Below are 26,972 nucleotides of genomic sequence, written 5' to 3' on the forward strand. Positions count from 1 at the left end.
CCTAGAGAAATTCCTTAAGCTCTTAAAAGATTGATTTCTTAAATATCTCCTCCTGAATGCCAGATATTCTTTTTTTAGCCAAGTCCTTGGAAGACTTAATGAATACTTTCCTCACCTCTGTTAATCCTGTTCAGATCAATAGGTGCTCCACGGGGGGAAAGGTATTTTTGTTGATATTGGATAGCAGCTGCCTGTCACTGCTGGTGATGGCAGGTGGTGTTTTATTCGTCATGTCATTCTTGATTAAGGGTTCTTGTACAATTACATGACCATTTTTTTCAGAAAATATTTCCCTGTATGTAGGATGGCAGATGGCAACTTGACCCAGAGGTTGGTCTTTCTTGATTTTGCCTTTGGGCTCTCTTTCCTTCAGCAAGCTGAGCACGAGTCTTTTCAGAGAGCAGCGTGGTGCCCCTCATTGATGCAGCATGGTCTCGTGGTGGGCTGGGGGCTGTGGGGGAGGCTGGGGTCCTGCAGGGGCAGCATGGTACAGCACTCGCTCAGTTGTTGCTTCATTCGGTGTCTGGTGCAGGTGGGGAGGGGGCTGACTCTTGCTAGTCAAACCAAACCCTTGATTTGCAAAGTGGTGACGGTCCTTTGCCCGAGAGGATGCTCAGAGCCCTTGAGCCTGCGATGAAAATCCTCTTTGCTTTGGTGTCTGGGGTCAGAGACGTGGCAATACTGTGAAAGTCTTCAGCCTTCCTCTCCTGTCATGTCCAACTATTATTTTGGAGGGAAAAAAGGAAAATGAGAAAGATGTGGTGACCCCTTCTGTGCATACAGGGGAAGAGACAGGTGATCAGCATGGGGTTCTGTCTCTGCAGTGTATCCCTTTCCTTTCCTTTCCTTCCTTTCCTTTCCTTTCCTTTCCTCTCCTCTCCTCTCCTCTCCTCTCCTCTCCTCTCCTCTCCTCTCCTCTCCTCTCCTCTCCTCTCCTCTCCTCTCCTCTCCTCTCCTCTCCTCTCCTCTCCTCTCCTCTCCTCTCCTCTCCTCTCCTCTCCTTCCATGCACAGGCTGTCTGGGTGGAAGCTGTCCCACCACCTGAAGAACCACGCCGCAGCTCACCTCTCACCAAACTTCCCCAGCACCCTGGCAAAGCAAATATGCTGCAGCAGGCTTGAAAGCTGTAAACATATGGGCACTAACAACAGATTAACTGAGTGATTTAGTCTAAGGGGCCTGGTAGATTACCATAAAATGTATCTTAATTAGAAAAGCAATCAAACTTGCACAGAGTCAATGAGGATGAAACATCCCTGTTGGCAACAGTGAGCGCTCTGTCCCCCAGGCCAGGGGATGGGGTTGTTGATGGATAAGCCTCGTGCCCACAGTGAGGGTTTTGCTGCTGTTTGCCCACTTTGGCTATGGGTGGAAGATGCCTCTGTGCTGAATTATTTGTTCTTGGACCCCTGAGAGCATCCAGCGAGCTGCTCGGAACGAGGCCAGGGGTGAACTTGGACTCCTCCAGCAGCAACAACAAAGCAGAGGCTGCTGAAGGTGAAAGAACAGAGCATTTGCACATTTTTCTTAAAAATGTGTGCAATTACCCGGAGATATTTGAGTGTTTGCCATGTATAGCACAGCTAGTCCCAGATAAAGGACTGGGGCTTCTAAGTGCTACCATAACACAAATAATTAATAAGTCTATCTCCCTCACTGTGCCCTCTTCTTCCTAGCGAATATGACCATAATTAGCTTTTACCTGATCCTGAATTTATAGCATGTTCAATTGCTTTTTTCATTTTCTGCTTGTGTTTTCTTTGCTTCCTTATTTTATCGGCCCTGGTTTTATTCCACAGGCCTGAATCTGCAGATGTAAAAGCTGGATAATCATCTCCAGCAGTGCAGGTATAAAGATTGCAACAGCCAAAACCATATTGATGCATTTGGGTTTTGAACAAGCGCCTGCTTTTTTCTGGGTTCTGATAGGATTTGAAGTACATTGGGAAGTGGCACAGAAGATACACAGCAGCTGCTGGCAGTTGAGAGAAAGAAAAGCATGCCTGATTATTTCCGAATTGCAAGTATTTTGAAACACGAAGGAAATGGGGAGCATTCAGGCAAGGGGGTTGCCAAGTTTTTCTGTTATCTTTTTTTTTGTGTTTAGAAACAGGTATAGCTGCAGATTTCAGGGAACACCAGTAAGAAGACATGGAAACAAAGAGACAAGGAAGAGGTTAGGAGGAATATGGTCTGGGTGAGGATGGAGAGGAAACAGGGACAGCTTAAGCTGGCCAGATGAAGTGTGTCAAGAGCTAGTGAGATATGGAATATTTATTATTTTTTTTCCAATTTAAGGACACTGTTATTACTGTTCCCTAAAAACGTTAATGTTTAGGTGTTGCTCTTTATGATCTAGTGTCAGGAAGGAGAGCAATGCCATCTCTGGGGACAGTGTAAGAGGAGTGGAGGAAAAGAAGAGGGAAGGGAGCTTTTAATGTTGAAAACGGTTCTTGCTCAAAATGTTCCCTGTGAATTCCCAGAGCTCAACAAGGCAAGCATTCATTTATAGTCCATCGTTTTAATTATTAGAAAAGAAATTATTTTTACCATGTGTGCTGATAGCTAGCCAGGAGCAAATTCTTCTTCCAGCCCTTTGCATAGAGGCGGGTGCTGAGGTCGGAGCTGGCGCTGATGGAATTTTCCATCCAAAATTGCTCTGAGACGAGGGGATTGGTCCTGCACAGGAGCCTGGGCACAGCTCAAGCCTTCCTCTGTCACAAAGGATGCCATGGTGAGGTTGGGCTGGAGCAAGAAGGGCACCTCTGTGATGGTCAGGACACCCACCGTGGGTCTTGGTGGCCAGGACTGGCTGCACACACATATTGCCTGGAAAAGCAGCCATGATTTCCTAAAGGAGAGCCTTGTTCCCAGTGGTTCTGCTCGTAAGGGTGTTGTGAGGCTGAAAGACTGAAAAAAAACGTCCAGCCATCATTTCAGGGAGCATTGCTGGGGATGTGAGGAGGATGTGAGGCCTCATTGCTTAGCAGTTTGAAAGCACTCTCAAATCCTCATGGGACAAAGCTGTTGCGCTGGATTATTCGTCCCAAGGGTTCTCTGGATGCCTTCCCAAACGAAATAATTCTCACCCATTTCCTTAAGTCTGCTTGAGAAATGAGACAGAGCCGAGTGCAGGCATGCGTGCTGGCGGGGCGGCGGGTGGAGAGGGAGCAGATGACACCAAGTGGCTTCGCAGCAGCGCGGGGAGCCGAGAGGAAGCTGCTAATGGCCTCTGATGAGCACGGCCGTGATAATAATGAGGTTAATGCCCTTTCATTCACCCAGAAACATCTCAGCAAACGTATAATCCCTGCTAGTCAATGGGCAATCATTAGGTCATAAATAATACAGCGTGATTGAAGGACAGGTGCCTTTCCTGCGGTAATCATGTGGAGTTGCTCCTGACCCGGGGAGGGTTTCGCTGCAGCCCCCACGCTGCGCTGCGCTGTGGGCACCCAGCCGTCAGCGCATTTTCTGGTCAAAGGAGAGCTCCCACCTCTCGGTGCCACATGTGGCAGGCTGTAATCAGAGCAGGAAGATGCTCCTCCGGCACTCAGGTCTGCCAGGCAGCGCTGGGGCGGGTGGAAAGAACAAAGATGCAAATTGGATAACGAAGCAATTACAGCAGACGGGGAAGGTGCCTTGTCCCGGGGCAGACGGTGCAGCTACCGTGTATGACACTTTTTTTACAAACTGCATGTGTATTCCACTGCCATCCAATGCTGCAGGAGGTATGGGACCATCATGGCTTTTGCTGAGCCCCTAAGGGACCCCCATCAGGGGTGTCAGTGACATTAGGTTCTGGGGCACTTTCTCAGAGAGCTTCATGTGTGGACACTGCTCAGCCATAAGGTAAATCCCTGTGTTTATTGGAGAGAGTAAATCCGACTTAGTAATGGTTTGGATCACACTCCGTATGCAGTTATGTTATATGGCGGGCTGTTTTAAACCCAGATGTTTTTAAACCCACCAGGCAAGCAAGGAAACGAGCAACCGTCCAACCTTTTTATTTTTATAATTAAATGTTTACACTCATTACACAGTAAATCCCATATAAACAGACTCTAAAGCCCGCAAAAAAATCCCATGTTTTCAACAGGGAGCAGGGACAGAGTTGCATTCACACATGAAGTGGAGCAGCCTGGGGGTGGCCACTCTTGGCACTGGGGCACCGTGGCAGTGAACATCCCTGCCGAGAGCATCACAACTGCCTTCTTGTGCCAGCAGGCTGGAAAAGTCTTCAGGCCCAAAAAGGAGTGCACGTCTCCGCTGAAGTGGCATATGTCACAACATGAGTTATTCAGGGATCGCATGCACAAATTAAACAAATCTGTCTCGCTTTTGCTCCCACCTCCTTAAAAGAAGAGGGTAGGGATGTGGAGTTAGGAAGGCAGCAGAGGAAGAGCTGTAACTTCCAGGATGCTGGGGGGGAAGGAACTGCAGGCGTTGGCTGGGGAGAGCTACAACTCTGTGTGATACATCCCCAGTGAAGCAGGTGCACACCCACCAATTACTCAGGTACTCGTAAATCTGTTGGCGGTGAGTATCGGCGCATTTAGTTCTGTGGTTTCCTTGCCGACCTGTCACTGCCCATGTGCAAAAGGCAATTTATACAATAAGGCTACTAATAATAGTAATAGTAATAATGAAGCAGGTCCTTGTAGATGTCTTCAATTATGTCAAACCTTTGGCAAGTGGTTGGAGGGGCTGGAAGAGCTTAACATCTCTGCCCTGCTTGTGCAAGTGGCTTTGTTCTCTGACAACTTTTCATTTCACCAAGTCCAAGAAGATGTCGAAATATGTCTTTATTTTCTGCCAGTTAACTCTTCCGTGCGAGCTGCCAACCTTAGCATTAGCTTTCAACTTTATGGCTGACCCATTAAACACTGGATGAAACATCTCATCAGCTTGCATTACATTTTGAACTTAATAAATAGGAAAGGCATTACACAGATTCTGTCTGGCCATCTGGAGGAACAATGTTCTTTACCTCAACGAATGGCTATCTAATCCTCTCATATACAGTTGGGTTTTATTCCATTAAAATATAATGAGAAAAGACTACCATACCATTATGTGGCGGGCCTAAATGGGATTTTTAGAATAATCAATGAAAGATGAGTAAAATAGATAAAGATTTTCTTCAAAGAAAAAGAGAGAAAATTGTCTCCTTGGGATTAAAGTATTGTAGAACTGAATTATTATAACATGATCCTCACTCACTAAAAATACCCCAATTTCATTTCCATAAATCTTTCCATTTAGAATCAAATTAAGTATTTTTTTTTTTAATTTTAAAAACACGAGGCATTAAGTGAAATGCTGTGCTTTAAACAGAGGATGCTGCAGGGCCCCTGCCCACTGCAGGGCTCCTACCCAGTGGCACTGAGGATGGTCTCCGCAGGTGCCACCAAATCCAGCCCAGGGATTTGCTGCCACAAACGGCCCAGGGAAAAGCCCGGCCACGTGGGGACATTTTGGAGCCCGCTGTGAGGGTCCTGCTAGCCTCAGGGATGGAGGACGGGGTGTTTTTAGGCAATGGCTGTCCTCGCCACACTGTGTGAGAAAAGCCTGATTTGCTTAGCTCAGTGCAAAGCCAGGCAAAATTGTCGATGCAAGTATTTTCCTCCGACACAATTGTAGCTGCGTTTCCATTCCCCTTTCAGAATGCACTAGAAATGAAGCCTCATCCTCAAGTGAGAGCTATGAGGTGCTTGGTGTGAGATCTGGACAAGCTGTGTGTGCCCAGCCCCAGTGGTGACCCCAAAAGTCCTGTCCCAGCTGCCACCACATCCTGGAGGTTGTGGGATAGCTGCTTGAGCGGTCTTTCACCAACATGCTAAAAGTGAGGCAATGATGGGGCACACAACATTCACAACGTGGGGTTCCTCCAGCCCCACACCCTCAAATATTCCCTAATCCCCAGGCTCCTGGTCCAAGCAAGCCAGGTCTGGGCAGGCACAGGCTTGCTTTTTGCAGTGCTGCTGGTTATTTCTAAGAGGGCACACTAAATCCTGGCAATTAGTGGACAATTGCTCTAGGCTTTATTTTTCAGCAGGAGGAGAATATATTTCAGCTCGCTCCCTGGATAGTTGTTGGAGGAAAATGAGCCCTGCTAGTCATCGCCTCCCCCCCAGCGCTGCGTTGGCTGCAGTGCTATCCACCTCCAATTCATCAACCAGTCAAACTGATATAATTAGGAATCCCAAAGTCAATAATCTGATAATCTCCAGTGCACGAAGGCTTGTACGTAGGAGAAGTGATTCCAGGAAGTCTGCAGCTCGGATCCATGCAGAAAAAATGCCAGATTTTAAAAAAGAAACAGGCAGGCAACTGGAGGAGAGCGCGCTCCCCAATTTTTCACCGGTGACATATTTTGGGCCATCAGCTCTGCAGTAAATGTTTTCCCATAGAGTCATTCAGTGCCTTTGAATCTCCCCTTTACAGTCTTAATAATGATGTTCAGTTGCCGGTTGTGCTCCATAAATAAATAATCCAAGTGAAGGGAGGCAGCGCGCGGGGCGATGCTGGCTGCAGGGCACGGGGGTGCTCCCTCCCCCTGGCCCCAGCGAGCAGAGGAGGCACAAAGCCACGGAGCTCTGGCGAACACTTTTCAGTGTGTATATTATGGGGAAGTCTTACATCCAAAAGCCCTGCCAGAAATACATGTCTTTGTGAAATGCTTTCGATGTGTAAAGTGACTAATAAAAGAGGAGGCGTTTCAAGAATTGCTTGCTGCTCTTCACAAGTGTCAGAATTCCCCCTCAGTTTCCCAGCACCGAGGCAGGACCCAGGGCCAGGAGCTCTCCTGGTGGGTTTCCGGCAGCTTCAGTTCCCTTTTGCCCTCCCGGCCCAGCAGAAGCGTTGAGGACCAGCCCTCATCGTGGGGTGCATCCCCAGCCAGCCCCGCAAAATCTGCCAGCGAGCTGCCAAGGGCTGCTGCACGGGGCTGGTGTGATCCCAGGCAAGGCAAGTGGCTTATATAAAAGTTTCATCAATTTTAAATGACAGCGTTATCCTCCCAACAGGATGTTTTAGTGCAACATGCTCTACGTAAGCCTTTTAGCTCGCCTCGCCGGGAGCTGCTCTGCTTTCTTCTGGTCCTCACGGCAAACCTGTTGAGGGGACTTGTCTGAAAGCCAAGCGCTGAGAAGTGATAGGAAACTGTCCTGTTTGTCAATCCTGGGGCAGGAGGAGATGTACCTGGGGTCCCATGCTGTGGCACTGCCACCTGCCTCAGCACAGCAGGGACCAGTTCCTGGGGGTGCCAGCCCCAGGCACCAAGGGGAGTGGGGCTGAAGCCTCACCCCAGGGGCTGCTGAAACGAAAACCTGGATGTGTGCATGCAAATAGGTGCTTCTGGTTGGGTGGCTGCAGGGGGGACCCGTCGTGGGGTGGCCAGCAGCTCCTGACCACAAGTAAAGAAGCTGCTGGCACTGCACTGAAGCTGGAATCGAAGAGAGGGCTTCCAGCCGATGGGCTGGTCTTCCCGTCTTTGCCTGCCCTGGACGGGTGTGAGCTGCATGTGCTCTGCTGGGAATTATACTGCTATTTTTTCTCAGTGTGCTAAGTGTCCAGCTGATCTTTAAAACATGCTAATCTGATTCAACAGGAAAGACATTATGACTGCACAGTACCGTAATAAATTTCTGTTAAGCTAGGCTGTGAGATTTACCTGGCTTCCCTACAAAAATATGCCAACAGCACCGGCCAAGGCTGCAAGGTCACGGGGAGAATATCATCGTTAGAAAAGCAGGGGATTAATTAAGTATTAATACCTACATCTATGTGCCATTCAGAAAGGCACTGCCATCTTCAGAGACATGCTGCCTTGTTAGAAATGTGTCCAAAATCTCATGGAGGGTCTTCCAGCCGGGGCTGGGCCAGAGGTGGGCAACATGCACGGGCAGGGATGCGATGCGCCAGGGGCACGGTGCTTCTCCCAGCTGCTCCTCGGGGAAGGCAGGAGCGGTGCTGGCCCTCAGGGCAGAGGCCACATAATAAATAACCAGAGGTAAGCACGCAGTGGGAGATTGATCTAATGTGAAGGGGAAAAGTGATATGCATGCACGGTGCAGATGGGACAAGGGCTGAGCGTGGATTTATAGGCAAAGAGTAAATAGGAACATAGGGAAACGCTTTCCCCTTCTCCATAAACTTTTCAATTTCAGAGAGGCTAGATTCAATAAAATTATCTTGCATATGGAGGTTTTATTGAATCTGGCCCATAAAGCTCCCATTATGGGGTTTACAACTGCCATTTACACAAATCCTGATATAATAAAATACAATAGTGTTTACAGCATTCCTGCAACTGCCGCAGAATTACAGCACGCACAGAACCCACCAAGTAAATCTTGTCTTAATGCACCAGGCGCTCCACTGGCAACATAAAGCAGCAAAACTTGGGGGGGGGAAAGAAAGACAGAGAGTTGCTTTGCCAAGAGGAGAATTATGCCTGCTGCTTGGCCAAGACACCCTGGGGAAATACTCAAGATTTAAAGTCTTTGCCCTGCTCCCCCATGAAATAAAATTTAAATGTGCTTCCAAAAGGTGCTGCGTGGCCTCAGCGCACAGCTGCGAGCAGCATCTGACCCAGCTGCAGCTGAGAGATGGGCTGGGGCTGGCACAGCCCTCGCTGGAGCTGGGTATAAAAATCTCCAGCTGGTGCCTTTTTCCTTCCCCACCTGTTCCCACACTGTGGGTGCTGCCTGGGTGCTTGTAGCGTAGCGTGTGCTGAGCAAGGATAGAAAGTGGTGGGCAGCCCTGGTGGGATGTGGCTGCAGGGGGAGCAGCAGGAAGGGTTTGCTGAGCAAGAGGAGGCATCTGAAAAGCCTCATGGCACTCAGGGTAAGTGGTGCTGGATCTGAAGGGACTGAGGTTGTGGGGGCCTGAGTCTGCTGCCAAAGATGCTCCTTAAGGAGAACATCCTTTCTGAGAAGCGGTAGTCTGAGCTGTGGGTTTTGGGGTGGCGCTTTGGCCCTGGTGAATAAACATGGTGGCACACAAGCTAATTTCCAATACTCCACTAAAGGAGGTGCATTGAATTGCACGTCTTTCTTCTCCCTGTCCCCATGCTCAGAGCTGCAGGTGATGGCTGTTCATTTACGGTAGGCCTGTCCTGCACTGCAGCCCTTCACTTCTCTCTTTATTGCAAGCCATTAATCTTTGCGGCTCCCTATGCATCTGCAAAACACTTGCATTTGCGACTTCATTAATTAGGCCAGAAAGCAGGTCAGCCTTAATCTCTCCTGTTCTCCTTAATATATTGTTTTCTGACATTGCCTCACAAATTGCAGTGAGGTGATTAATACTGATTTTAGTGCTGTTTCACATGTAAAAGGAGAACAACACTTTGTATTTACAGAGGAAATGTCTGGTTTAGGATTAGGGAACGCTACTCAAGTTATGGCATGAAGATTTATTTTGAATTACTTAACAAGCCAATTCATAGTAAACTTCAGCTTTCTTTTTTTTATTTAGTAAACCCAGCTTAAAAAAAAAATCAATCACAATTTTATCAAATTTCTTTATCATTAGGCACCTAAACACCTTTGCAAATCTGCCCCTAAGTGATATGCAGTGGAAGTGAGTAGCAGGGTGGCACCTTGCCTTATTTTCCCAGGCGTGTGCACTGCTCTGTGCATCGTTCTTTGGTTGCCCTCCTTTCTTCTCTCAAAGCATGGTCTGCTCCCTGCTGGCTCCAACCTTAGCCATCTTAAGGTGGGTGAATGGTATTGAAGTGTACATCTGTGCTGGGGAAGCCGTGTATTGGATATTTTTCCAGATGCATGTACTTTGTTTCCTTTGGGTTTCTCGCCTCTAGTATATTTAATTGTGACTGTGACTGGGGGGTTACTTGTTACCATATCTGACCCACTGCAGATCTCGGAATAGCTCAGTTAAAGCTGATGTACTTACTTCAGGTCTATACTGATGCAATGGGAACAAAGCCTAGCCTGTCCTTTAATTTAGATCACAGTTGTGTAAGTAAGCTCTCCCCACTTTTGCTCTGGATATTCCAAGGCAGCCTACATCAGTGAGGTTTCTTCTTCCTCTGTCTGAACACCTGAAATAACTATAAATGCTGATGTGTCTGTGGCCTGCCCAAACCCTCCTTTACCTTCTCCTGGAAGATTAAGATGTGTCGTGGGTTTGCATCAGAACCACCCTAATTCTTTGTTCCTGCCCAATTTGCCTGAGCTTATCCTATGTCTTATTTTTATTTTATTCTGTTTTGCTGAGCTTCAGTTTATGGTATCTATGTATCTATCTTGAATTATAGTAGTAATTTAGGATAAATATCAAAAAGTCATCTTTTTTCTCCCCAAGTTTTACATTAAATGGAATAAGGGCCACATGACTGTTTCATTGTGCAATGGGATGATGGCCGTATGAACTGTCTTGGTCTACTACTGCTATCCCTGCCTGCTCATTATAAATAGTTCTGCCCATGTTTTATTTGTGTCAGGACTGACTCGTTATGCTCAGTCAATATTCATCCTTCTCTTCTAGTCCAAACTTGCCCATCAGCCGGGTGATTTAAATAGCTGACTGTCTTGTGAATCCCAAGTGGGCTTTGGGGCTGGAGGGGAGGGCTGAGATGCCTGACACAGACAAACGGTGATGGTTCTGTCTATGTGAAGCAACAGGGCTTCAATTTTTATGGTTCTTTGTATTGGCTTTTGGGAAGGGTGCAGGAATATTGCATGGCAAAGCTGTGAGTGCATGGAGTGATGGATAACCTCACCCAAGGGGGCAGCTGCTGCTGCACAGATCTGCTTGCGGTGGTTGCCAAAATGAAATAAAATAAAGATCTTGTTTCTTTTTTGACAGCTTTTTGCAATCTTTGCATTTGCAACATGCGGTGGGTACTCTGGAGGACTGCGCCTCAGTGTGGACTGTGCAAACAAGTCAGAGAGTGACCTCAACATTGACATAGCCTTCGCCTACCCGTTCAGGTACGCTTTGGGTCGGAGCGGTTCGGTTGCAGGTTGCTCCTGATGAAGCTCCAGTTTGGGGCTCCTGAATTTTGCTCACAACACTATTTAGACTCTGGGTGAGCAGGAGGAATTAATTTGGCTGGACCTGGTGTGGATGGGGCCATAGGAACCACTGGGGAATAGGAACTCAGTGAAGAAGAGCAGCTGTGGGCAAGAAGAGCCTCATAAAGGCCAGGACAGCACAGGGAGCCATGGCAGGCAAGGGAAGAAAAAAAGGGATAAAGTAGTCATTAACTGTGGTGTAGCCATTAACTAAGCTGCAAATGAAGGAAGTTTTAATGACAGTTTTGAAATTCTTTTGAAAATTACACTGCCTGTCTGCATCTCTTGGTGCCTTAATGCTTTAAAGTAGGACCATTAGTAACTGAGGAGGAGGTTTTGTTGTTCAAGTACATTTGAAAACTATAGTGAGGTTAAAAATATGTATGAAATGCTCCTGTGTTTTAGGATCCTGCTTCAAAAGAACACCCACAGTCTTCTGTTTTTAAAGATGTCAGGACCACTCTAGAAACCTTTCACTTCTGCATAAGTGATTTCTTTAAGGAATTGAGATGATTAAGAAAAAAAAGGCATAATCCAATCTCAGGCCCAGTATATTAGGACTGAAATTATTTCGGTTCCTTGGGAAATCACATGCTGTTTTGCTTATGAGTTTGTACAAACCAGATGTAATAGCATCTATTACTTTAACATGTTCTAAAATGTAGCATTTTCCAAACAGCAGAAACTGAATTTGATTCCTTGAACTGTTGTTGTCACTTGACACACATTTATTACCCCAGCAGTCCTATTTCCTGGTATTACAAATGTTTACTTTATATCTTCAACTTGTCTGTGTTTTCTTTCGTTTCTGCTTAGTATGCATGAGATGGATCCTGAAAATTGAGTTATATGAATTTGTAATGTGATTCACTTCCAAATAGGTCATTTCTTCAGCATTCATTACAGAATACACCCTACAGTAAAGTGGTTTTAATTTGCATGATTATTAAGTAGTACTTTATACAAAAAGTTAATAAAACTGAGAAAACTAGTCAGCAAATATCTCCGGATGTTTTAACAGGCACATTGACCATTGCTTTTGGAAGGAAGTGGCCAGATCTGCAATTCCCAGTCTTGCTTATTAGGAAACTAGAGATGTTGTTGAGTAATTGTAGCATATGATACAAAATCAGGTTTATTTGCAGGAGGGATCCAGCTGGGACTGAGGCTGTAGATGGCCCTTGAGCTGTTGGTGTGGCTGCCAGCTGTGGCTGGTGCTCTCTGAGCAGTGTGGGATGTGAGGAGCCAGCACCTGGATATATTCTTGTGGTGTGAATGTACCTGCAAGTCTGCCCATTTTGTGTGCAAACATGAGGAACATGCAAAAAGCACGTGGGGTAGCAGATGCAGATGTGTGCATGGAAAATCTGGCCCAGTGCTGCCTGTGGAACTTGATTTCATTTTAATAAGTTTTATCTAAATGTTTCTGTTTTGTTTTTTCATGAATTTGATCTTTCCACTTTTTTCTAGTGCTCCTTTCACTGAATGGAGAGGGGATGCTCTAAAAACAGGAGTGGCCTTGATTGGAAAAGGCAATGTCTCCTGTCAGAGCAGTTGATACCCTTGGAAAAAATCAGAGATGCTTTGAGCTCAGGCTCCTTCATCAGGTCTGTGATCCTGAAGCTTACCTGCCTGCATGGACACGTAGGCTTTGTGTAGGTAGGATGAATTTCCCACCAATTGTCTTGCATCTGGGTCTGAGTAAGTCCGTGTTCACATGGCATTTTCCTTTCCAGTGCCTTCAGTTTTCTGATTATTGGCTGACAACTGGAGCAGGTGTGGGTGGAAGAAGGGATGCTGCTGAGCATCTGACACCACAGCACTGTCGCAGCTGTCAGCGGTGGCACTGAAGCAGTCACATACCTGAGCGCTGCTTTTTAAGCTGCACCTTCCAGCAGGACTTAGGATGTAGAAAAGCATGCAGCTGTACTAGCAGCTGCTTTCATTCCCATTGCTGTGTGAGGATATTCATTTTCTTCTCCTAGAAGGTGCGCAGCTAGACCATGGCTAGTTAAGTGTCAAGAGTTTCAAGCAAGTAAACTAAATCCAGTATAAGGTGTTTTTCAGTTTAATTCTGGGCCTGGATTTGTTTGCTCTTTGAAAAGGAAGTGGGGAAATGCAAATAAGCATGTTAACCTCTGGAGAAGAGTTGTGGCAAAGTGGTACGCCAATTCATGAAAGCTTCTTGCAGCCCACATCCATGACCCTGTAGTCACGCTGTAACGTGCAAAGAAACCCGTAGTCCAACCCTACCAACTCACCAGCAGTGTTTCCTGGAGCTCTGCTGAGCTTTTTCCGCAATTCTGCGAGGCTTTTTCGTGTCCAAGCTGATCTTCATAAGGCTGTTTTTAATGATCACCCTAGGTTTTTTCCCTGTTTCTTCTGCTGGCTTCTGCTTCTATCACAAAGGATTACTTTACGTCTTCACACTTTAAAATACAAGGCAGCCTTGGATACCTGTATGTGCAAATCAAGTTTTACAAGTTTGTATTTTGGGGGCTGGAACATCTCTGGTCCCATGTTAATAAGTTTTTCTCAGCATTAGGCTCTGTGCTTGGTACAGTGTCTATTGCAGATTTGGCACGTATCTGGATGTTCAACAACTTAACCCTCACCCCAGTACTGATTTTTAAGAAGAAAAAAAAAAATCAGCTTCTTGGAATTATTTGTTACAGTCGAACAGTCCGCCACCATTTCAGATTGGATTTGTCACTCATCCAAGTGCCCTGAAACAATATTTTTTCTTTGGGAAAGGGTTCTGATGAAGGTCCTATGAACTTATTTGTGTTTTTCTTCTGATCTCAGCCACAATTTCGTTGCACACTTGGCTATTAATTGGTTTTGCTTTGACAGCAAGTGGTTGAGTAGTACACCTGCTGTGTACATATATTTCTTGCTGGTATTCATCTTTTTAAGGTGTCTTTTAACCAATCCTCTAAGAAACATTTTTTTTCTTGATTGCCAGCTTAGTTGACAGGCTTTATTTACAGGGTTAGTACTGAGGAATTTTTGCTACTTTATTGTTCATGTCAGAAGCCTAACATTTTTCTTGTAACTGGCAGAGTTGCACTGAAGTGTTTGGGCTTCAGCAGCTGATTTAAATGAAACTTTGCAAAGGAGCAGTGCTTTCAGGTTGCTGTGCTGCCAGGCACAGGTTACCTGCTAGTATCATATCTTCTGCCTTGTGGATAGCTCGCTTCTGCAGATCCCTGTCTTGACCAAGTGCATTGCTCAGACCCTGGCCGCAGCGCGATGATGGGGATGAGCTCCAGGAGTGGATGGACCGGGCTGGACAGGTCTGCGTCCAGCTTGGGATGGAGACTGTAGAAAACTGTGGCTCAGCACCACATTTCTCTATAATTGCTCTAACTTTCTGACTTAAAAAAAAAAATAATATAAAACTGGCTTATAAGCCAGTGGGATAGAGCAGGGTTGCCTACTAGTGCTAATGGGAAAGTCTGATGAGAGGAGATGTCTATGCATGCCTTTGCACTACAGCAGTGAGCAAAACAAATGCTGTTTTCCCTTTTTATTTTAAATCTCACATTATATTTCCAGAGTGCTAGTAAAACTGTCTCTTGAAGTAGTCCCTGAGTCTGAAAGAAAAGGAAATTGTATTTTACGGGAGCTTTTCACTCTTTAGGCATCTCGTTTGAATAAAGATGTTTCCACTGAGTACCCTTTAAAGCGTACACCTCATCTGCATGCGATGGGTAGGCTAATTTTTCCTTTGAAATATGACAGTCAGGCCTAAATTGCCTACTTAGAAGCTACAGATGATAATTAAGGAGAAAGTAGCGAACTCGGTGCTTTACAGCTATCTTTCTTTGGAAAAAGCCTCTGTCAATATTAGCACACTTCTGTGCCAGAATGTACCAGTGTTCATTTTTTAACCCATTTGTAGTAAGTCTTGCTTCAGAATTCAGTGGAAAACACTTTCACCAAAAGATTATAAATGTCTGTCATTGCTGGGAGACAAGGAGCTGCTGATAAATAGGATGTTTTTAAACTTTAGTAGTCATCTGCAATGCTGACTTCAGGCGACTATGGAAGTCTCTCCTCTCAGCAGTCTTTGTCAGCTTATTTTATTTTCAGTATTGTTTCAAAACCCAATCGTTTTCCATGCATGTTGGTGGACGGTCTGTAAAAGTGACCATTGCTGAAATTACCAAAATGTCACCAACTTTCTGGAGGTGGTGTCTGCTGCAGAAAAGGGAGAATGTTGCCCTTAAATCTTCATTGAGTTGTAGAAGCTTTTCTTTTGACACTCAAAGCAATTGGATTCTCGATGAATGTGGATGGTATTGATCCACAGACTGGCTTATTTTGCTTTGTAGATGCTGTATTTTATGTTTAACGTTCTTTTGGTGTAAGAAAGTCTTTAATACTTTAACTGTAACTTGATCTTAAAGTGGAAGTCACTCTTGGATTTCTTAACATATGCAACTTTTCTTCCTATTTGAATTTTTAATATATATTCATGAATAGTTTCTACAGCATTCTGTGGTGATGGTGTTTTATCTATGCCTGCCACAAAGGCTTTTTCTAAAAGTCAGTCTTTTTACCACTTCCCTTGCAATTTTTTTTGCCTATTTTCATGCTGCCAATACAGACGCAACCAAAGCAGAAACCCTTCGGCTTTGCTTGGTATTTGATCCCATGCCCCAGGTGGCAGTGATCAGACAAGTCCTTCCCCTGCTCCCAAATCTGCAGTTGCTGTGCAGCAGCCCTGAAGGTTTCCCCAGAACCGTAGGGTTCCTGAGAGGAGGTACTGACTTCTACTTTGAATGAAAACATCTTGACTGGGAGTTTTATTGGAGTCATGCTGTAAAACTCCACAGAGGACTGAATTTGATTGCTTCGAATGCCTTAGGACAATATACTTGGAAAAATTATAGTTAAAATACAAAGTTAATGTGAAAATATAATACAAAGGAATGAATGTTGCTGCACCTTCTGTAATTGCTCCTGTATTTATGTCTGCTGGTCCTGAAACTGAAATTGCTGCTTTCAGGGTTTATAGACCTAGATTAAACTGTGTGTGAACCCTGCTTCTTGCAGGGTGAAAAACTTATGGTTTTGGGTGATTCTGGCTGAACACCCAGTGATACCCAGGAATTTGGATTGACTTTATGTGGAGTTAGTAGCCCATTAGATTGTGGGAGGCAAGGTGAGATGGAGGTGGTGTAAATGCCATGAACTGGTGAGAGCAGCTGTGGAGCGTGTTGGCGGGGTGCAGGAAGGGGGCTCAGAGCTCCCACAGTGCTCCACGTCGATGCACTGCCCAGGGGCCTGGTGCACCCCCTGCCCAGGAATGGTCTCATTAGATTCATCTGTCTTTTATAAATTTGCCTTATGCTTTCTATTCCTTGCAATATAACCTTAGAAGTTGAGATCTGCATAGGCTTTTCTCCATATGGAAGCTCGTGTTTGGCTATGACAGGCTCGCTGCTTTCTGAGCTGATTCCCTTGTCTGTCCGGGGGAGAAGGGAGCACATGGGGGACAGATGAGCTGTGGGCTCCCTCAGGTCCTCACTGTGGGACTGGGTACAGTTGGACAGCTGTGGGTGCAGCAATGCTAACATGTGCCTGTGACATTTCCAGGCCTCCCAGTTCGCACTGTTCCATGGGCCCAGTGACATTTCTAAAGGATAATCGAGGGTTAGCTTCCTTCAGAGACAGTAGCCAAGCTTCCTGGTGGCTAGGAAGCAGTTTGCCCCAAGAAAATAGCTTAGTGAAGGGAAATCCCAGCAGTCTGTACCACAAAGCCTGATTTGAGAAAGTATTTGGGTTTGTAAAGACTGGTGGAGGATGTCTTTGACTGCTGTGCTCTGCTTGCGCGGAAAGGGAAAGTGTGCCTTTCCGAGGAGAGCTGTGAAAGTCTCTCAGGAGATAAATCTGGGTCTGGATGTGGGCTTGGAATTGGGGTTGGGATCACCCACTCAGCTTTGCGAGTGCTTGCAGCAGCATGTTCTATAATGAGCCGTTTTGTTTCCTTTTTGGTGTTACGATGGATTTCCTTTTTGGTGTTACGATGGAGTACTAGGGCTTGGATTGCTGTTACGGGCGCAGTCTGGGGAGGCTCGCTGCTACGAGCGGCGCGTGGCTGGGACGTCTTCCTGCGGGAGCGTGTGGCGAGGCTGTTGCTGCTTTCCAAGAAGTTTGTGAACGCAACCACTGGAAGCAGGTCCCATGAGAGGGCTCCCAAGCTGTGGACACCACCAGGGCCAGGTCTCTGTCTTAATGAGGATGTCCCTATTCCAGAGCTTTTAGACTCCATCCTCCAAATGGTTTTGTTCTTTCCCTTCCTGGAGACTTGGGCACCTTGGATGCCATCTGTCTTGCTGTGCTAAAGAGAAGAGATAGGAGGTGGGGGATGGAGAAGGCTGGAGCAGAGGACGTGCATGCCACATGGCTCTGGGCAGGCTTTGTGGCATGCCCACTCTGCTGCTGGTGCTGGGGGAATTGCCACCAATCCATGCATGCAGTGTGCGGTGTTGAGACAGCAACTGTGGCTGGCAGCTTGTCCTGTTAAAAACAGCGGCCTAGCAAAATAGTACTGGCCACATGTTTGCACTGCTGCTGTGTGTGAGTGGGGACTGGGAACCTGACAACTTCAAAAAAAAAAAAAAAAAACATGGAGGGGGAAATATTTTCCAGCATTTTGACTGGACATGAAGAAGAGAATATAGGTTGGTAGGTTTTTAGGATGTTCAAATGTCCGGGACAGAAGCTAGGAATAAATGTCCGCAAGATGAAGTGCATGTGTAAGTGTGAAACTACTGATGGTGCTGAATAATCCTAAAGAGATCAGGGCTTTTTTTTTTTCTTTGGAGAAATTGAGAGGACAAACTCGAAGTGAAATACTTTCAAACCCTCTTTGATCAGCAATCTGCTTGCTTGCTTTCTCTAGAAAGCAAAGAAACAAAAGACCAAGCTTGGGTTGCTGAGTCAGATGGAGATTTTTTCCTGTTTCCAGAGAGAAATGAACTGATTTTGTAGTGATAGATGTGGCAGAAAATAGTGTCCTAAAGTCCTTTTCTGCTTCCTTAAAGAAAAGCAGCAGGGCTGCCAAGCAGCACCGCAGCTGCTCTGGAAGTGGAGGAGGCCAAAAAGGAGGGTCTGAAGGCACCTTTGGACACTGGGGAGACTGAAGGAGGGGAGGGACTTCTTGGGGACTGATAAAGCAAGGAACGGAAAATTGCTGGGACACCTAGGAAATATGGGTAAGCACCTCACAAATTTTGAATGGCTGTAGTATGTTTGGGCAGTGCTGGGATATGTTGTGGCAGATGGGCAGTGGGAAATGTAGGGGACTGAATGCTCAAGCTAATGCTAATTCTCTTATCTCAGGAAAAAAAAGTTTTCAGTGCAGGCTCGGAAAGAAAGTCTTGTCACTCTTAGCGAAGGCATGGAAAACTCAGCTTTTGCCAAAACATCACAGGTGCAAAAGGGACAGGGAACAATCACCTCCATGGTACCTGCTGTCCTGCTGCAGGGCTGAGCCCCTCACATCCCCCCGGCTGCCCAGGGGTCTATTAACACTTCAGGTATTTGACTTTGAAAGGCTGGAGAGAACTTTGGTATTAATGGCTTGAAGCAGATCAAATGTGGCATTAATGGGCTGGCTGCCTCAAAGAGAGAGCGACTTTCAACAGCTCCGGGAGGCCTGCATGTAAAGACTCAGATCCGAAGGGAATTACTGGATAATGGTTATAATTGGCAAAAAAAAATAAAAAATAATGTAAAAATGGAGAGATGGAGGACAACTGCTTAGCAGTGGCTCCCTCTGCAAGTGTTCGTGGTGTGTATGAGAGCTCACAGCATGGCTCTGCTGCTGCAGGGTTCCCCTCCTATAGCATTATGTCCTCAGAGAGCAGATTTGGGGGAGGAAGAGGAGGAGGAAGGTGTGGAGCTCAGATCCAGCCACCCTCCTGAAAGCTGGAAGTCTGTTCCTTGCTGTGTGGGCAGCCTTTTGGATAGCCAAGATTTAGCACCAAAAATGTAGGGATATCCAATGCCAGGGGAAATGTTCTTTGCAGTAAGGAGCAGTATGTGCACTGCTTCTTCCTTAAGGGTGTGCAGTGAATGATGTTGTGGCTCTGGAAGAGTCAGTGGACCTTGATTTCATTATAGAGAAGGACTTCCCTTCTCAGGAAGATTTCTGCTTTCACCTGAGTATTAAAGGTCACTTTTAAAGTATTTTTCTTCATGCAGGGAGCATCTCCAGGGAATGATGGGCTCTGCTGTGAGAGGAAAGGGTCCTGTTTATTAGTGTTCTTCCACTAAACCTACAGAAAATTCACATTTGGCACCTTGAGAAGGTGCATATGTCCAGGGACTGGCTGGCTGGAGATGCAGGTGAGAAAGCACATCAGCACAGTCCTCCAAAATGAGGGACCCGCGGTGTTTCTAGGGATGACTAGAAAAAATGCCTTTACTTTGTATGCCAGAGAGAGAAAAGCAAAAATTCCCATCACGTTCTTGTCTTGCCAGAGCAGCTTTGTCCTGTGCATTTCAGCCTTTCACTACCATATTTTGAAATATCACTTATCCCTTGTTTTGGAGATTACCAGCCAAGATAAACATTTTGCAACAAATTCCTCCGCGGGCGCTACCTGCAGTAACTAATTTCCAGTGGTGTATTTCTCTGATTGCTTTGCAGACAGTAAATACAATTGACAGTGTGACTGCCAGAAATAAGTGAGGGGGAAAGAAAGCCTGATGCAAGGATAATGGATCTTTGAGCTTTTGCAAGCGCGTGTGTGGGTGTTGCAGATTTTGTTCAAGCATGTTATAGACGGGTGTGGGGGGGGTGGATTACAAGATGCTATTTTCAGAAAATAGGACAATCTGCCAAAACAGATTTTTATCATGTTTTTTTCACCACATCCTAGTAAAGAAATGGAGAAACACTAACCCCCATTGAGAATTTTCAGAGGCAGAACTTTGTCTGTTATTTATTAATCCAGGCACTGATCAGAGCCCGGGAGAGGAAATCTGTGCCTGTTCGTCAATAATACTTGAGCACACACTTGTTGTTAATTGCATGTTCTGTTGGTTTCAAGGCTCAGCCCTGAGTGCCTTGCTAAAGGAGGAGATTTCCTGAAACAGAGGAGATCAGATCACCCTGGGTACGCTCCTGCTTGGGCTCTTGTCCTGTGTGTGCTGGTAGAATGGGATGTGGGACGAGCTGGGCTTTTGGAGCAGTTGGCTCTGTCTGCTCTTGTGCTCCAGGATCATCAGGTGTCCTAGGCTGCTGGAGAAAGAGAGGGGCCATAACTGAAAGCAAATTGTCTTGAATATTGTACTAAGGAAGTTCAGCAAGGAAAGGCAGCTTCACATTTGCATGGAGGGAGCACAACTTCTGTTCCCCACGCACATGTAGCAGCTGTAGCTTTGTTCAGCGTGCCTGGCTTCATGTATTGTTTTCAGAGTATGAGTAATTAGTGTCTGAAAACCTAACCACTCTTTGCTGTCGGGGAACAATGTAAAAATCCTTTTTTTTTTGCTGTAAAACATTCCTACCCTCTTCTGATCTTGTCAAGCCAGACAATACAGCTGTCTTGTCATCATATTTCCCATGGCAGCGGAAAGTTTGCCAAGTGGTAGAAATCTCACAAGCCCTTAATTACTGTGACTTCATCAGTGCAACTCGACTGCCTTTGGTGGACTTTGCTTCAGATTCATGTGAGTCGGAGGGAAAACAGACCCAGAAAGCTTGGCAATGGTGGTGCTGTTAGCAAACAGCCACAGCAGGTGAAGGGTTGATGTTAGCAGTGATGAGCAGTGAGGCTGCCCCTAGCAATGCTCTGCTGAGTGCAGGCTGTAAGGTCATGCTCCTGAGTCACTGTTTTTACTTCTCAATTAATAGCAACACTTAGCATAGCACAAGGCAAAAAGCACTGTCCAGCTCAGGTTTTGAGAAACTTGGGAGGAAAGGTTTCTGTGACTTTTTTCCCTAATTAGGTAAATTTATTACTGAAGTGTTTATTTGTATTATCAGTCAGTGAAAATCACTTCTGCTAATGCAGCCCAGCAGCATTGCTCAGATGTTAACAAAATGCAAAGGATGTGATTGCAGAGTTGCTCTCAGGGCTCCTGATTTCCTCTAGGAAATGGAGAAGTGAAGATGAAATGCAGGGGCGGTGCTGGAGATGGAAAAGCAGCAGAAGGAAGACACTGGCCAAGGATGACTCGGAAGAAAAGGTGGGGTGGAAAGAATGAGAGATGAGAGATGAAAGAAGAATAAGTCAGAGGAAATAGGAGGCATAACAGGTAGAATTACATTGAAAGTGGGAGGCAGAGGTAGAGGCAATTAATTTGAGTCATCACCGAGCAATCCTGCCCCCAGAAAGGCTGACTCAGCAGCACTGGTGGAAAAATTTGAGCTTCCAGATTAAAGAAGACTTGATTAGTAAAACTGGACTTTTTATCACTGACCCTCCTCTGTCTTAAAGGTACTTTTAAAATGCATCTTGAAAAGCCAGCATCCTCCATCACCACCTCAGGGCCTCCCTCACCTCCCATCCCTGCCACAACCTCCTCTTCCCAGGTCTGTGTCATGATCTATTTTGGGGCCATTTGCACCGAGATCTCAGTGGTTTGGGCAGAGATATGGTGTCCCCAAGAGACACCAATTACTGTACATCCTGTTAGAGGCTGGAGAAGTCTAGAAAGAAAAGCTAGTGAATAAATATAATTTGATGGAAGAAGCTCTTCTGTGATCATGAGGTATCTGGTATCACTGACAGATGCTTGGCCAGAAAAGTACTGCTGGAAAGATAAGAGTAAGATGTTAACATCGTGATTCAGAACTAAGATGCAGCAAAGAAAATAGGGAACAGAAAAGGGAAGTGGTGCTGGTTCCTTCACTGTGTTGCAGCAAGGCTGGCGGGCTGTTGATGATGGGCAGGATGGGGCTGTGGTGACCGAGGGCAGCCCAAGGGGCAGGGCTGGGCAGCAACTCTTGGATAGGAATATTCTTCAAGTTATTTCACCTTTGGTGTGTGTAAAACGTTATGTCGCCAAGTGTGGTATTTCAGGACTCCAGGGAAAGAAGAAAACAGCCCTAAAGATCTGTTTTACATGGTAAAATATAGTCAGAATTGCCTTGTTCTTTTGTTCACCAGAGCAGTAGGATTGTATTTAATGTAGCTCGGTCTGGTTTCATAGTGTTTGTGAAAGTAACTTGAGGGTCGGAGCAATCCTCTGAAGTCTGTTTGCAGTGTGAGGTGGTAACACAGCACCGTGGAGCTCCATCAGCACAGCACGGCCTGGCCCTCCGCGAGGGGATGGCCTGTGCCTGCCTGCCTCAGCTGAGATGTGGCCTGCGCGCCCGCTGCAAGGCCCTGAAAGCACAGCAGGGATACCTGAGCATGGCAGGGCAAATACAGTTAATTATTGAAGGGGCCCTGGACCCCACACACCACTGTGGGTGTCCTTCCCACCCCAGGATTCTGGGTGGAAGGGGACAGAGGGCTTGGACCTGGCCCCAAGTCCTGGAGGAAGGATGAGACCAGAGGAGGGCCATTGGCACAGCCTCTGTGCATGGTGTTGCATTCCTCTGGGGGATTGGGGCGGGGGTTTTGTGCTGATCCAGATACTGCACAGGCTTCCACTGAGTTCAAGGGGTTTTGAAACAGGTTTCCATCTCCCACTTTGGTTCTGTGTCCATACAGCACCCAAGCAGTTGTGCACGAGGAAAGCAGAGAGCTTTCTTTTCTGACCATGCATATCATCCATTTCAACCCTTTCTGTAGTGCTGGCAATGGTTAAAATGAAGCCACTTCGTCTCCAGGCTGCAGAACGGGCATGGCAGGCACTAGGAAATCTTTGTTTTCCTCTTATTGCCCTTTCCTAAAGGTGGAGAAGACCTAATAAAAAAAAAACGCACATGCACTGATGCCACAAAGCTTTGCAATCACATCAGGAAGCTGTTGGATGTGTTGAGAGGCATCAGTCACATGTGTGCGGCTCTCATCAGACTTGGCTGCGTTCACAGGGAAGATGAGGCAGCCACTGCTTGTTTCTGTGATCTAGGCACGTGTTTCGTGATTCCACCCCATGCTACTACAGCGACAGGAGCTTGGGGAGGAAAGTGCCTGAGGCAGATAACTGGCGTTATGCATCAGCCACTGATGAAAAGGTTCTGCCTATATGCTTGGATACATTTAGTTCAGACCAGGAAACAGAAGTCGTGCAATCCTCCAATGTCCATTAATCCATCCTCTGCGATTTCTGCCGTGGGTTTTTTGTTTTCCCCTAGAGACTGAACTTTTTATTTAGTCATACATTCACAGCTGCTGCCGCCGGTGGCTCGCTGCTGCGCACATTAATTGCCCTTGAGCAGAGGAATGTCTCCCAGAAGGCCTCATCCTTTCTCAGCACCAGATCATAACTTCTTTAATTGCTGCTTTTGACTTTCTGCTGGCTTTGTCCCTTCTGCTCTCCCAGCTCAAAGCAGAATTGCATGATCCCTCATCGGGCCCCATGTCCCCACTGATGCTAATCTGGGACGCGCAGTGGTACCAGCCGAAGCACGCACTCACATACGCCCAAGGGACCCCATTTCTCTTTCTGAATCAGAAATTAAAATTATTAGAGCAAAGAAGGCTCTGGCAGGAGCTGTCAGACACCCACAAATCTATTAGCTTGGTGGCTGATTGCAAACGGTGTGTGAGCACAAGCTTTGATTGCTAAAACCAAGGCATGCAGGCTGTTTCTTTGACTCAAGTTGTGTATTTCTGCTGCAGCTCGGCTTTAAAAACTTTCAGCATAGAGGGCTCTGTACAGCTCACAGCCCCACGGCCCAACAGCTGCAGGTAGCTGTGCACTAAGTTGTTTTACACAAGTTTTGAGTTTCCAAATGTAGGTATCCCGTGGTACTGATAGAGAGGATAAGACCTGTTCTGTTATTCCTTGATGGTAAGAATTCAAGGCTCAAATCACTTCTCGTGTCACCCTTTTTCAGTTGTTGCCATGGCAAAGCCCCAGAGCAGGTGAGTTGTACCAAACCACTGGAACAGCAACTTTTCTCTCAGATTGATTAAAAGTCTGATGAAAACATGTGTGCAGGTTCTGGGTCTCACCCAGAAGCAACCTCACGTGTACGAGCAGCTCCAGAGAGCACAGCCTACAAGGCTGCTCGCAGGGCCGGTTATTCAAGCAGGAGATCCATGTGCATCTGGAATGAGACAGGGAAACAGCAAATATCAATGTATCTTTATTCAGGTAATGGTTCTCTATTTCTGTGCTTCACCTGCTGCTCTTTGGAATATTTTCCAGGTTGCATCAAGTGAATTTTGATGCTCCCACTTGTGAAGGGAAGCGCCGAGAAAAGCTCTCCTTGATAGGGGACTTCTCCTCTTCCGCGGAGTTCTTTGTCACCATTGCGGTCTTCGCCTTCCTCTACTCACTGGCTGCCACCGTGGTTTACATCTTCTTCCAGAACAAGTACCGTGAAAACAACAGGGGACCACTAATTGTAAGTGTGCAATTACTGCTGGGTGCGGCCGATTGACTTTTCTTTGGAGAATTACATGGTGGCTTTCCCACAATTACCATGAGCACCCAGTACATTTGTCTCCATGCTGGTTTAGGAGCTTCCTCACCTTCCACTTATCACTATATGCACCCATCAACCTTTTCCTGTTTGTGCCTTTATTTTTCTTTTTACTGATTCTGAAAGGGTCATGACAAGAAACGAGTGCTGCTATGTATTCATTTTCTTGTAAATCAAGGCTGTGAAACCCATGACAGCTATTTTGTTTGAGGTGTCCCTTACCTGTTAGTGCATCAAGACCTGTGACAGACCCCTTGGTCTTACTTGTGCACCAATCCTCAGCTGCATCAAGTTTGGCCAGGTCCCTGCATGCACAGGTTTTAGGGGCACATCACACTGCTACAGGGAATACTCTCCTCCTTGGTCACAAGAATAAGGTTACACTAAAGAAAGGAAATACCATGCTCAAGTGTTGGTGCGAAGAGAGCAATTCAAACAGCAGGCAAGATTTTAGTCAGGACTTAGCTAAGGAAAAAGTTGATTCTCTATTTCAGAAAATATGAAGTTTAACACTCCCAGGAACTAGGCGTTGAGGTGAGACCTGTTTCTTAAATGACTGAAAGCCACCAAAAAATAACATCAGAAAAACATAATAGGAAGGAAAATAAGTCACCAGCTCAAAAAGTCTGTACCTGATAAAGGAAATAGCTCCAGTAACAGCAGGTGAAAGATAAAATTGTAGGAAGGTAATCTTGGCAGTTTTGAGAGAGAGATTTTCTGCTGCAAGAAAATGTGAGTAATTTAAGGTTGCATCATTCGAAAGTGATGAATTGATACAGAAGTAAAGGTTCTCAATCTGCATTAAAGGGAATGAAGCTTCTTCCTTTTGAAGTCTTTGGGAATTTCCCTCTCACCCTGGAAAATTGAGGAAGGAAGGGAAATCACAGAAAAAGGAGAGGTAAACTGGGCAAGATGAAGGGTCCCTTTAGAAACAGTAAATAAATAGTGCCTTGCTTTGCTTGATTCAGTTGGGACCAAGCAATATCTCATTTCAAACTGTCTCATCAAAGGATTAGTTGCAGAGATATGCCATTTTAACTTTATTGTGGAAAATAATTTTTTTCTTCTGACCAACCATGCTATCCTGCATAATAGAAAAAGGAACAAGATAAATAATGCTAATATGTCAGCTTATGATGCTGCCATTTGCCATTGTCTAGGACTTTCCTGACACAGCTGCTGCAGTTGTGTTTGTCACAGGATGCGCGGTGCAATCCGCTACAGCATCAGTGTGGCATTGATTTAATTTGTTCTGTGTAATGGATTGTAATTGAATCTACAGGTTAAATTTAACTGGTGTCTGTTACCAAAGCCGCTGTTTGCAGTTTTCCAGTCTTTAAACCAAGCCTAAATGACCTTATTTGTTCTGAATGTAAAGATACTTCTGTGCCCTACAGCAAAAGCAGCTCCTGCTGGGGCAGGAGCCGGGCTAAGAGGTGCTGGGTGGTGGCTTAGGGTTATGTCCAGTTACTCCTGCCAGGAAGGGAGTCCCATGTGCTCCAGCATCTCCTCTGTGCTGCCAGCTCTGTTTCGTTTACAAAAAAAAAACTTTTCACCTGGATCACATCCCCTGTGGTCTCCTCAGAGGCTGCACACTGCAATGGTTGTAGATATCTGCAGCCTGCCTGGGGCAAGGTGTGAGTCCTGTGCGGTGGAGATTTAAGGAAAATGCAGGGCCTAAGGCAGAGAAAAATAAAGCAGCTTTAGCCAGAAGGAATTGAAGGGTGAAGGGACACTCGGAGTGCAAACCAGCTCCCCAGGGCTGCAGGGCTCACCTGAGGGATGTAACACCTTGTGCAAGGGAGGTAGGCGCAGCTCTGGGAAGATGCTACCCTGCAGTGAAGCACCCAACCAGATCACACCTGTAACAAATCAGATATTTGATTGAGATTGTTCCTGCCAAAGACAATCTCTGCAGAGATCTGGGTTGCTTTGTGCTAGCTGGAGCTGCACCAGCAGTCACCCAGCGCATCGGTGTGGGAGGCAGAGCCGTCCTCGCTCACCCCTCCTAGGCAGAGCGGATCAGTGGGTCAGGCACCGCTGCCAGGCTACCAGGTTTTTGTCTCTTAGTGATGAGCTTAGAGATGGTTTTGTCTGCCCTTGCTTCTGCTGCAGTGCCTGATCACAATTTTGTATTTAAAACCCTTCCCATTTTAAGCCTTCTACTTCCTCTTGGCTTGGTAGCTGCTCAGTCTGGGGTGGCATCTGCCTGCTGGCTGCCTTTCTTCCTGACAACTTCTTAGGATTTGAAAAATAAGTATGATAGAAGTAGAGAGAGGAGAAAAAAACAATCAAATCAAAAATCCCTTGCACAGGCAGTAAAGCACTATCAATGCATCCCAAATTGCAGCAGGTCTGACTGA

The 26,972-nt window shown here is 46.1% G+C and overlaps 1 protein-coding gene across 3 annotated transcripts in view; it reads left to right on the top strand.

Annotated features, from left to right (window-relative positions):
* The window catches only part of SYNPR (synaptoporin), a 92,522-nt gene that overhangs the window by 58,109 nt on the left and 7,441 nt on the right, over nucleotides 1-26,972 (top strand). For 2 of the 3 annotated variants that reach the window (XM_040568713.1, XM_040568712.1), the window contains exons 3-4: nucleotides 10,837-10,961; nucleotides 24,333-24,531. In XM_040568713.1, coding sequence (XP_040424647.1) covers nucleotides 10,837-10,961; nucleotides 24,333-24,531 — 324 coding nt within the window. Of the gene's footprint in view, nucleotides 1-10,836; nucleotides 10,962-21,160; nucleotides 21,255-24,332; nucleotides 24,532-26,972 lie in introns of all 3 variants that reach the window. The other variant, XM_040568714.1, reaches the window with a different exon arrangement.

The sequence above is a fragment of the Cygnus olor genome, chromosome 10 (assembly GCF_009769625.2).
Source record: "Cygnus olor isolate bCygOlo1 chromosome 10, bCygOlo1.pri.v2, whole genome shotgun sequence".
Taxonomy (NCBI): Eukaryota; Metazoa; Chordata; class Aves; order Anseriformes; family Anatidae; genus Cygnus; species Cygnus olor.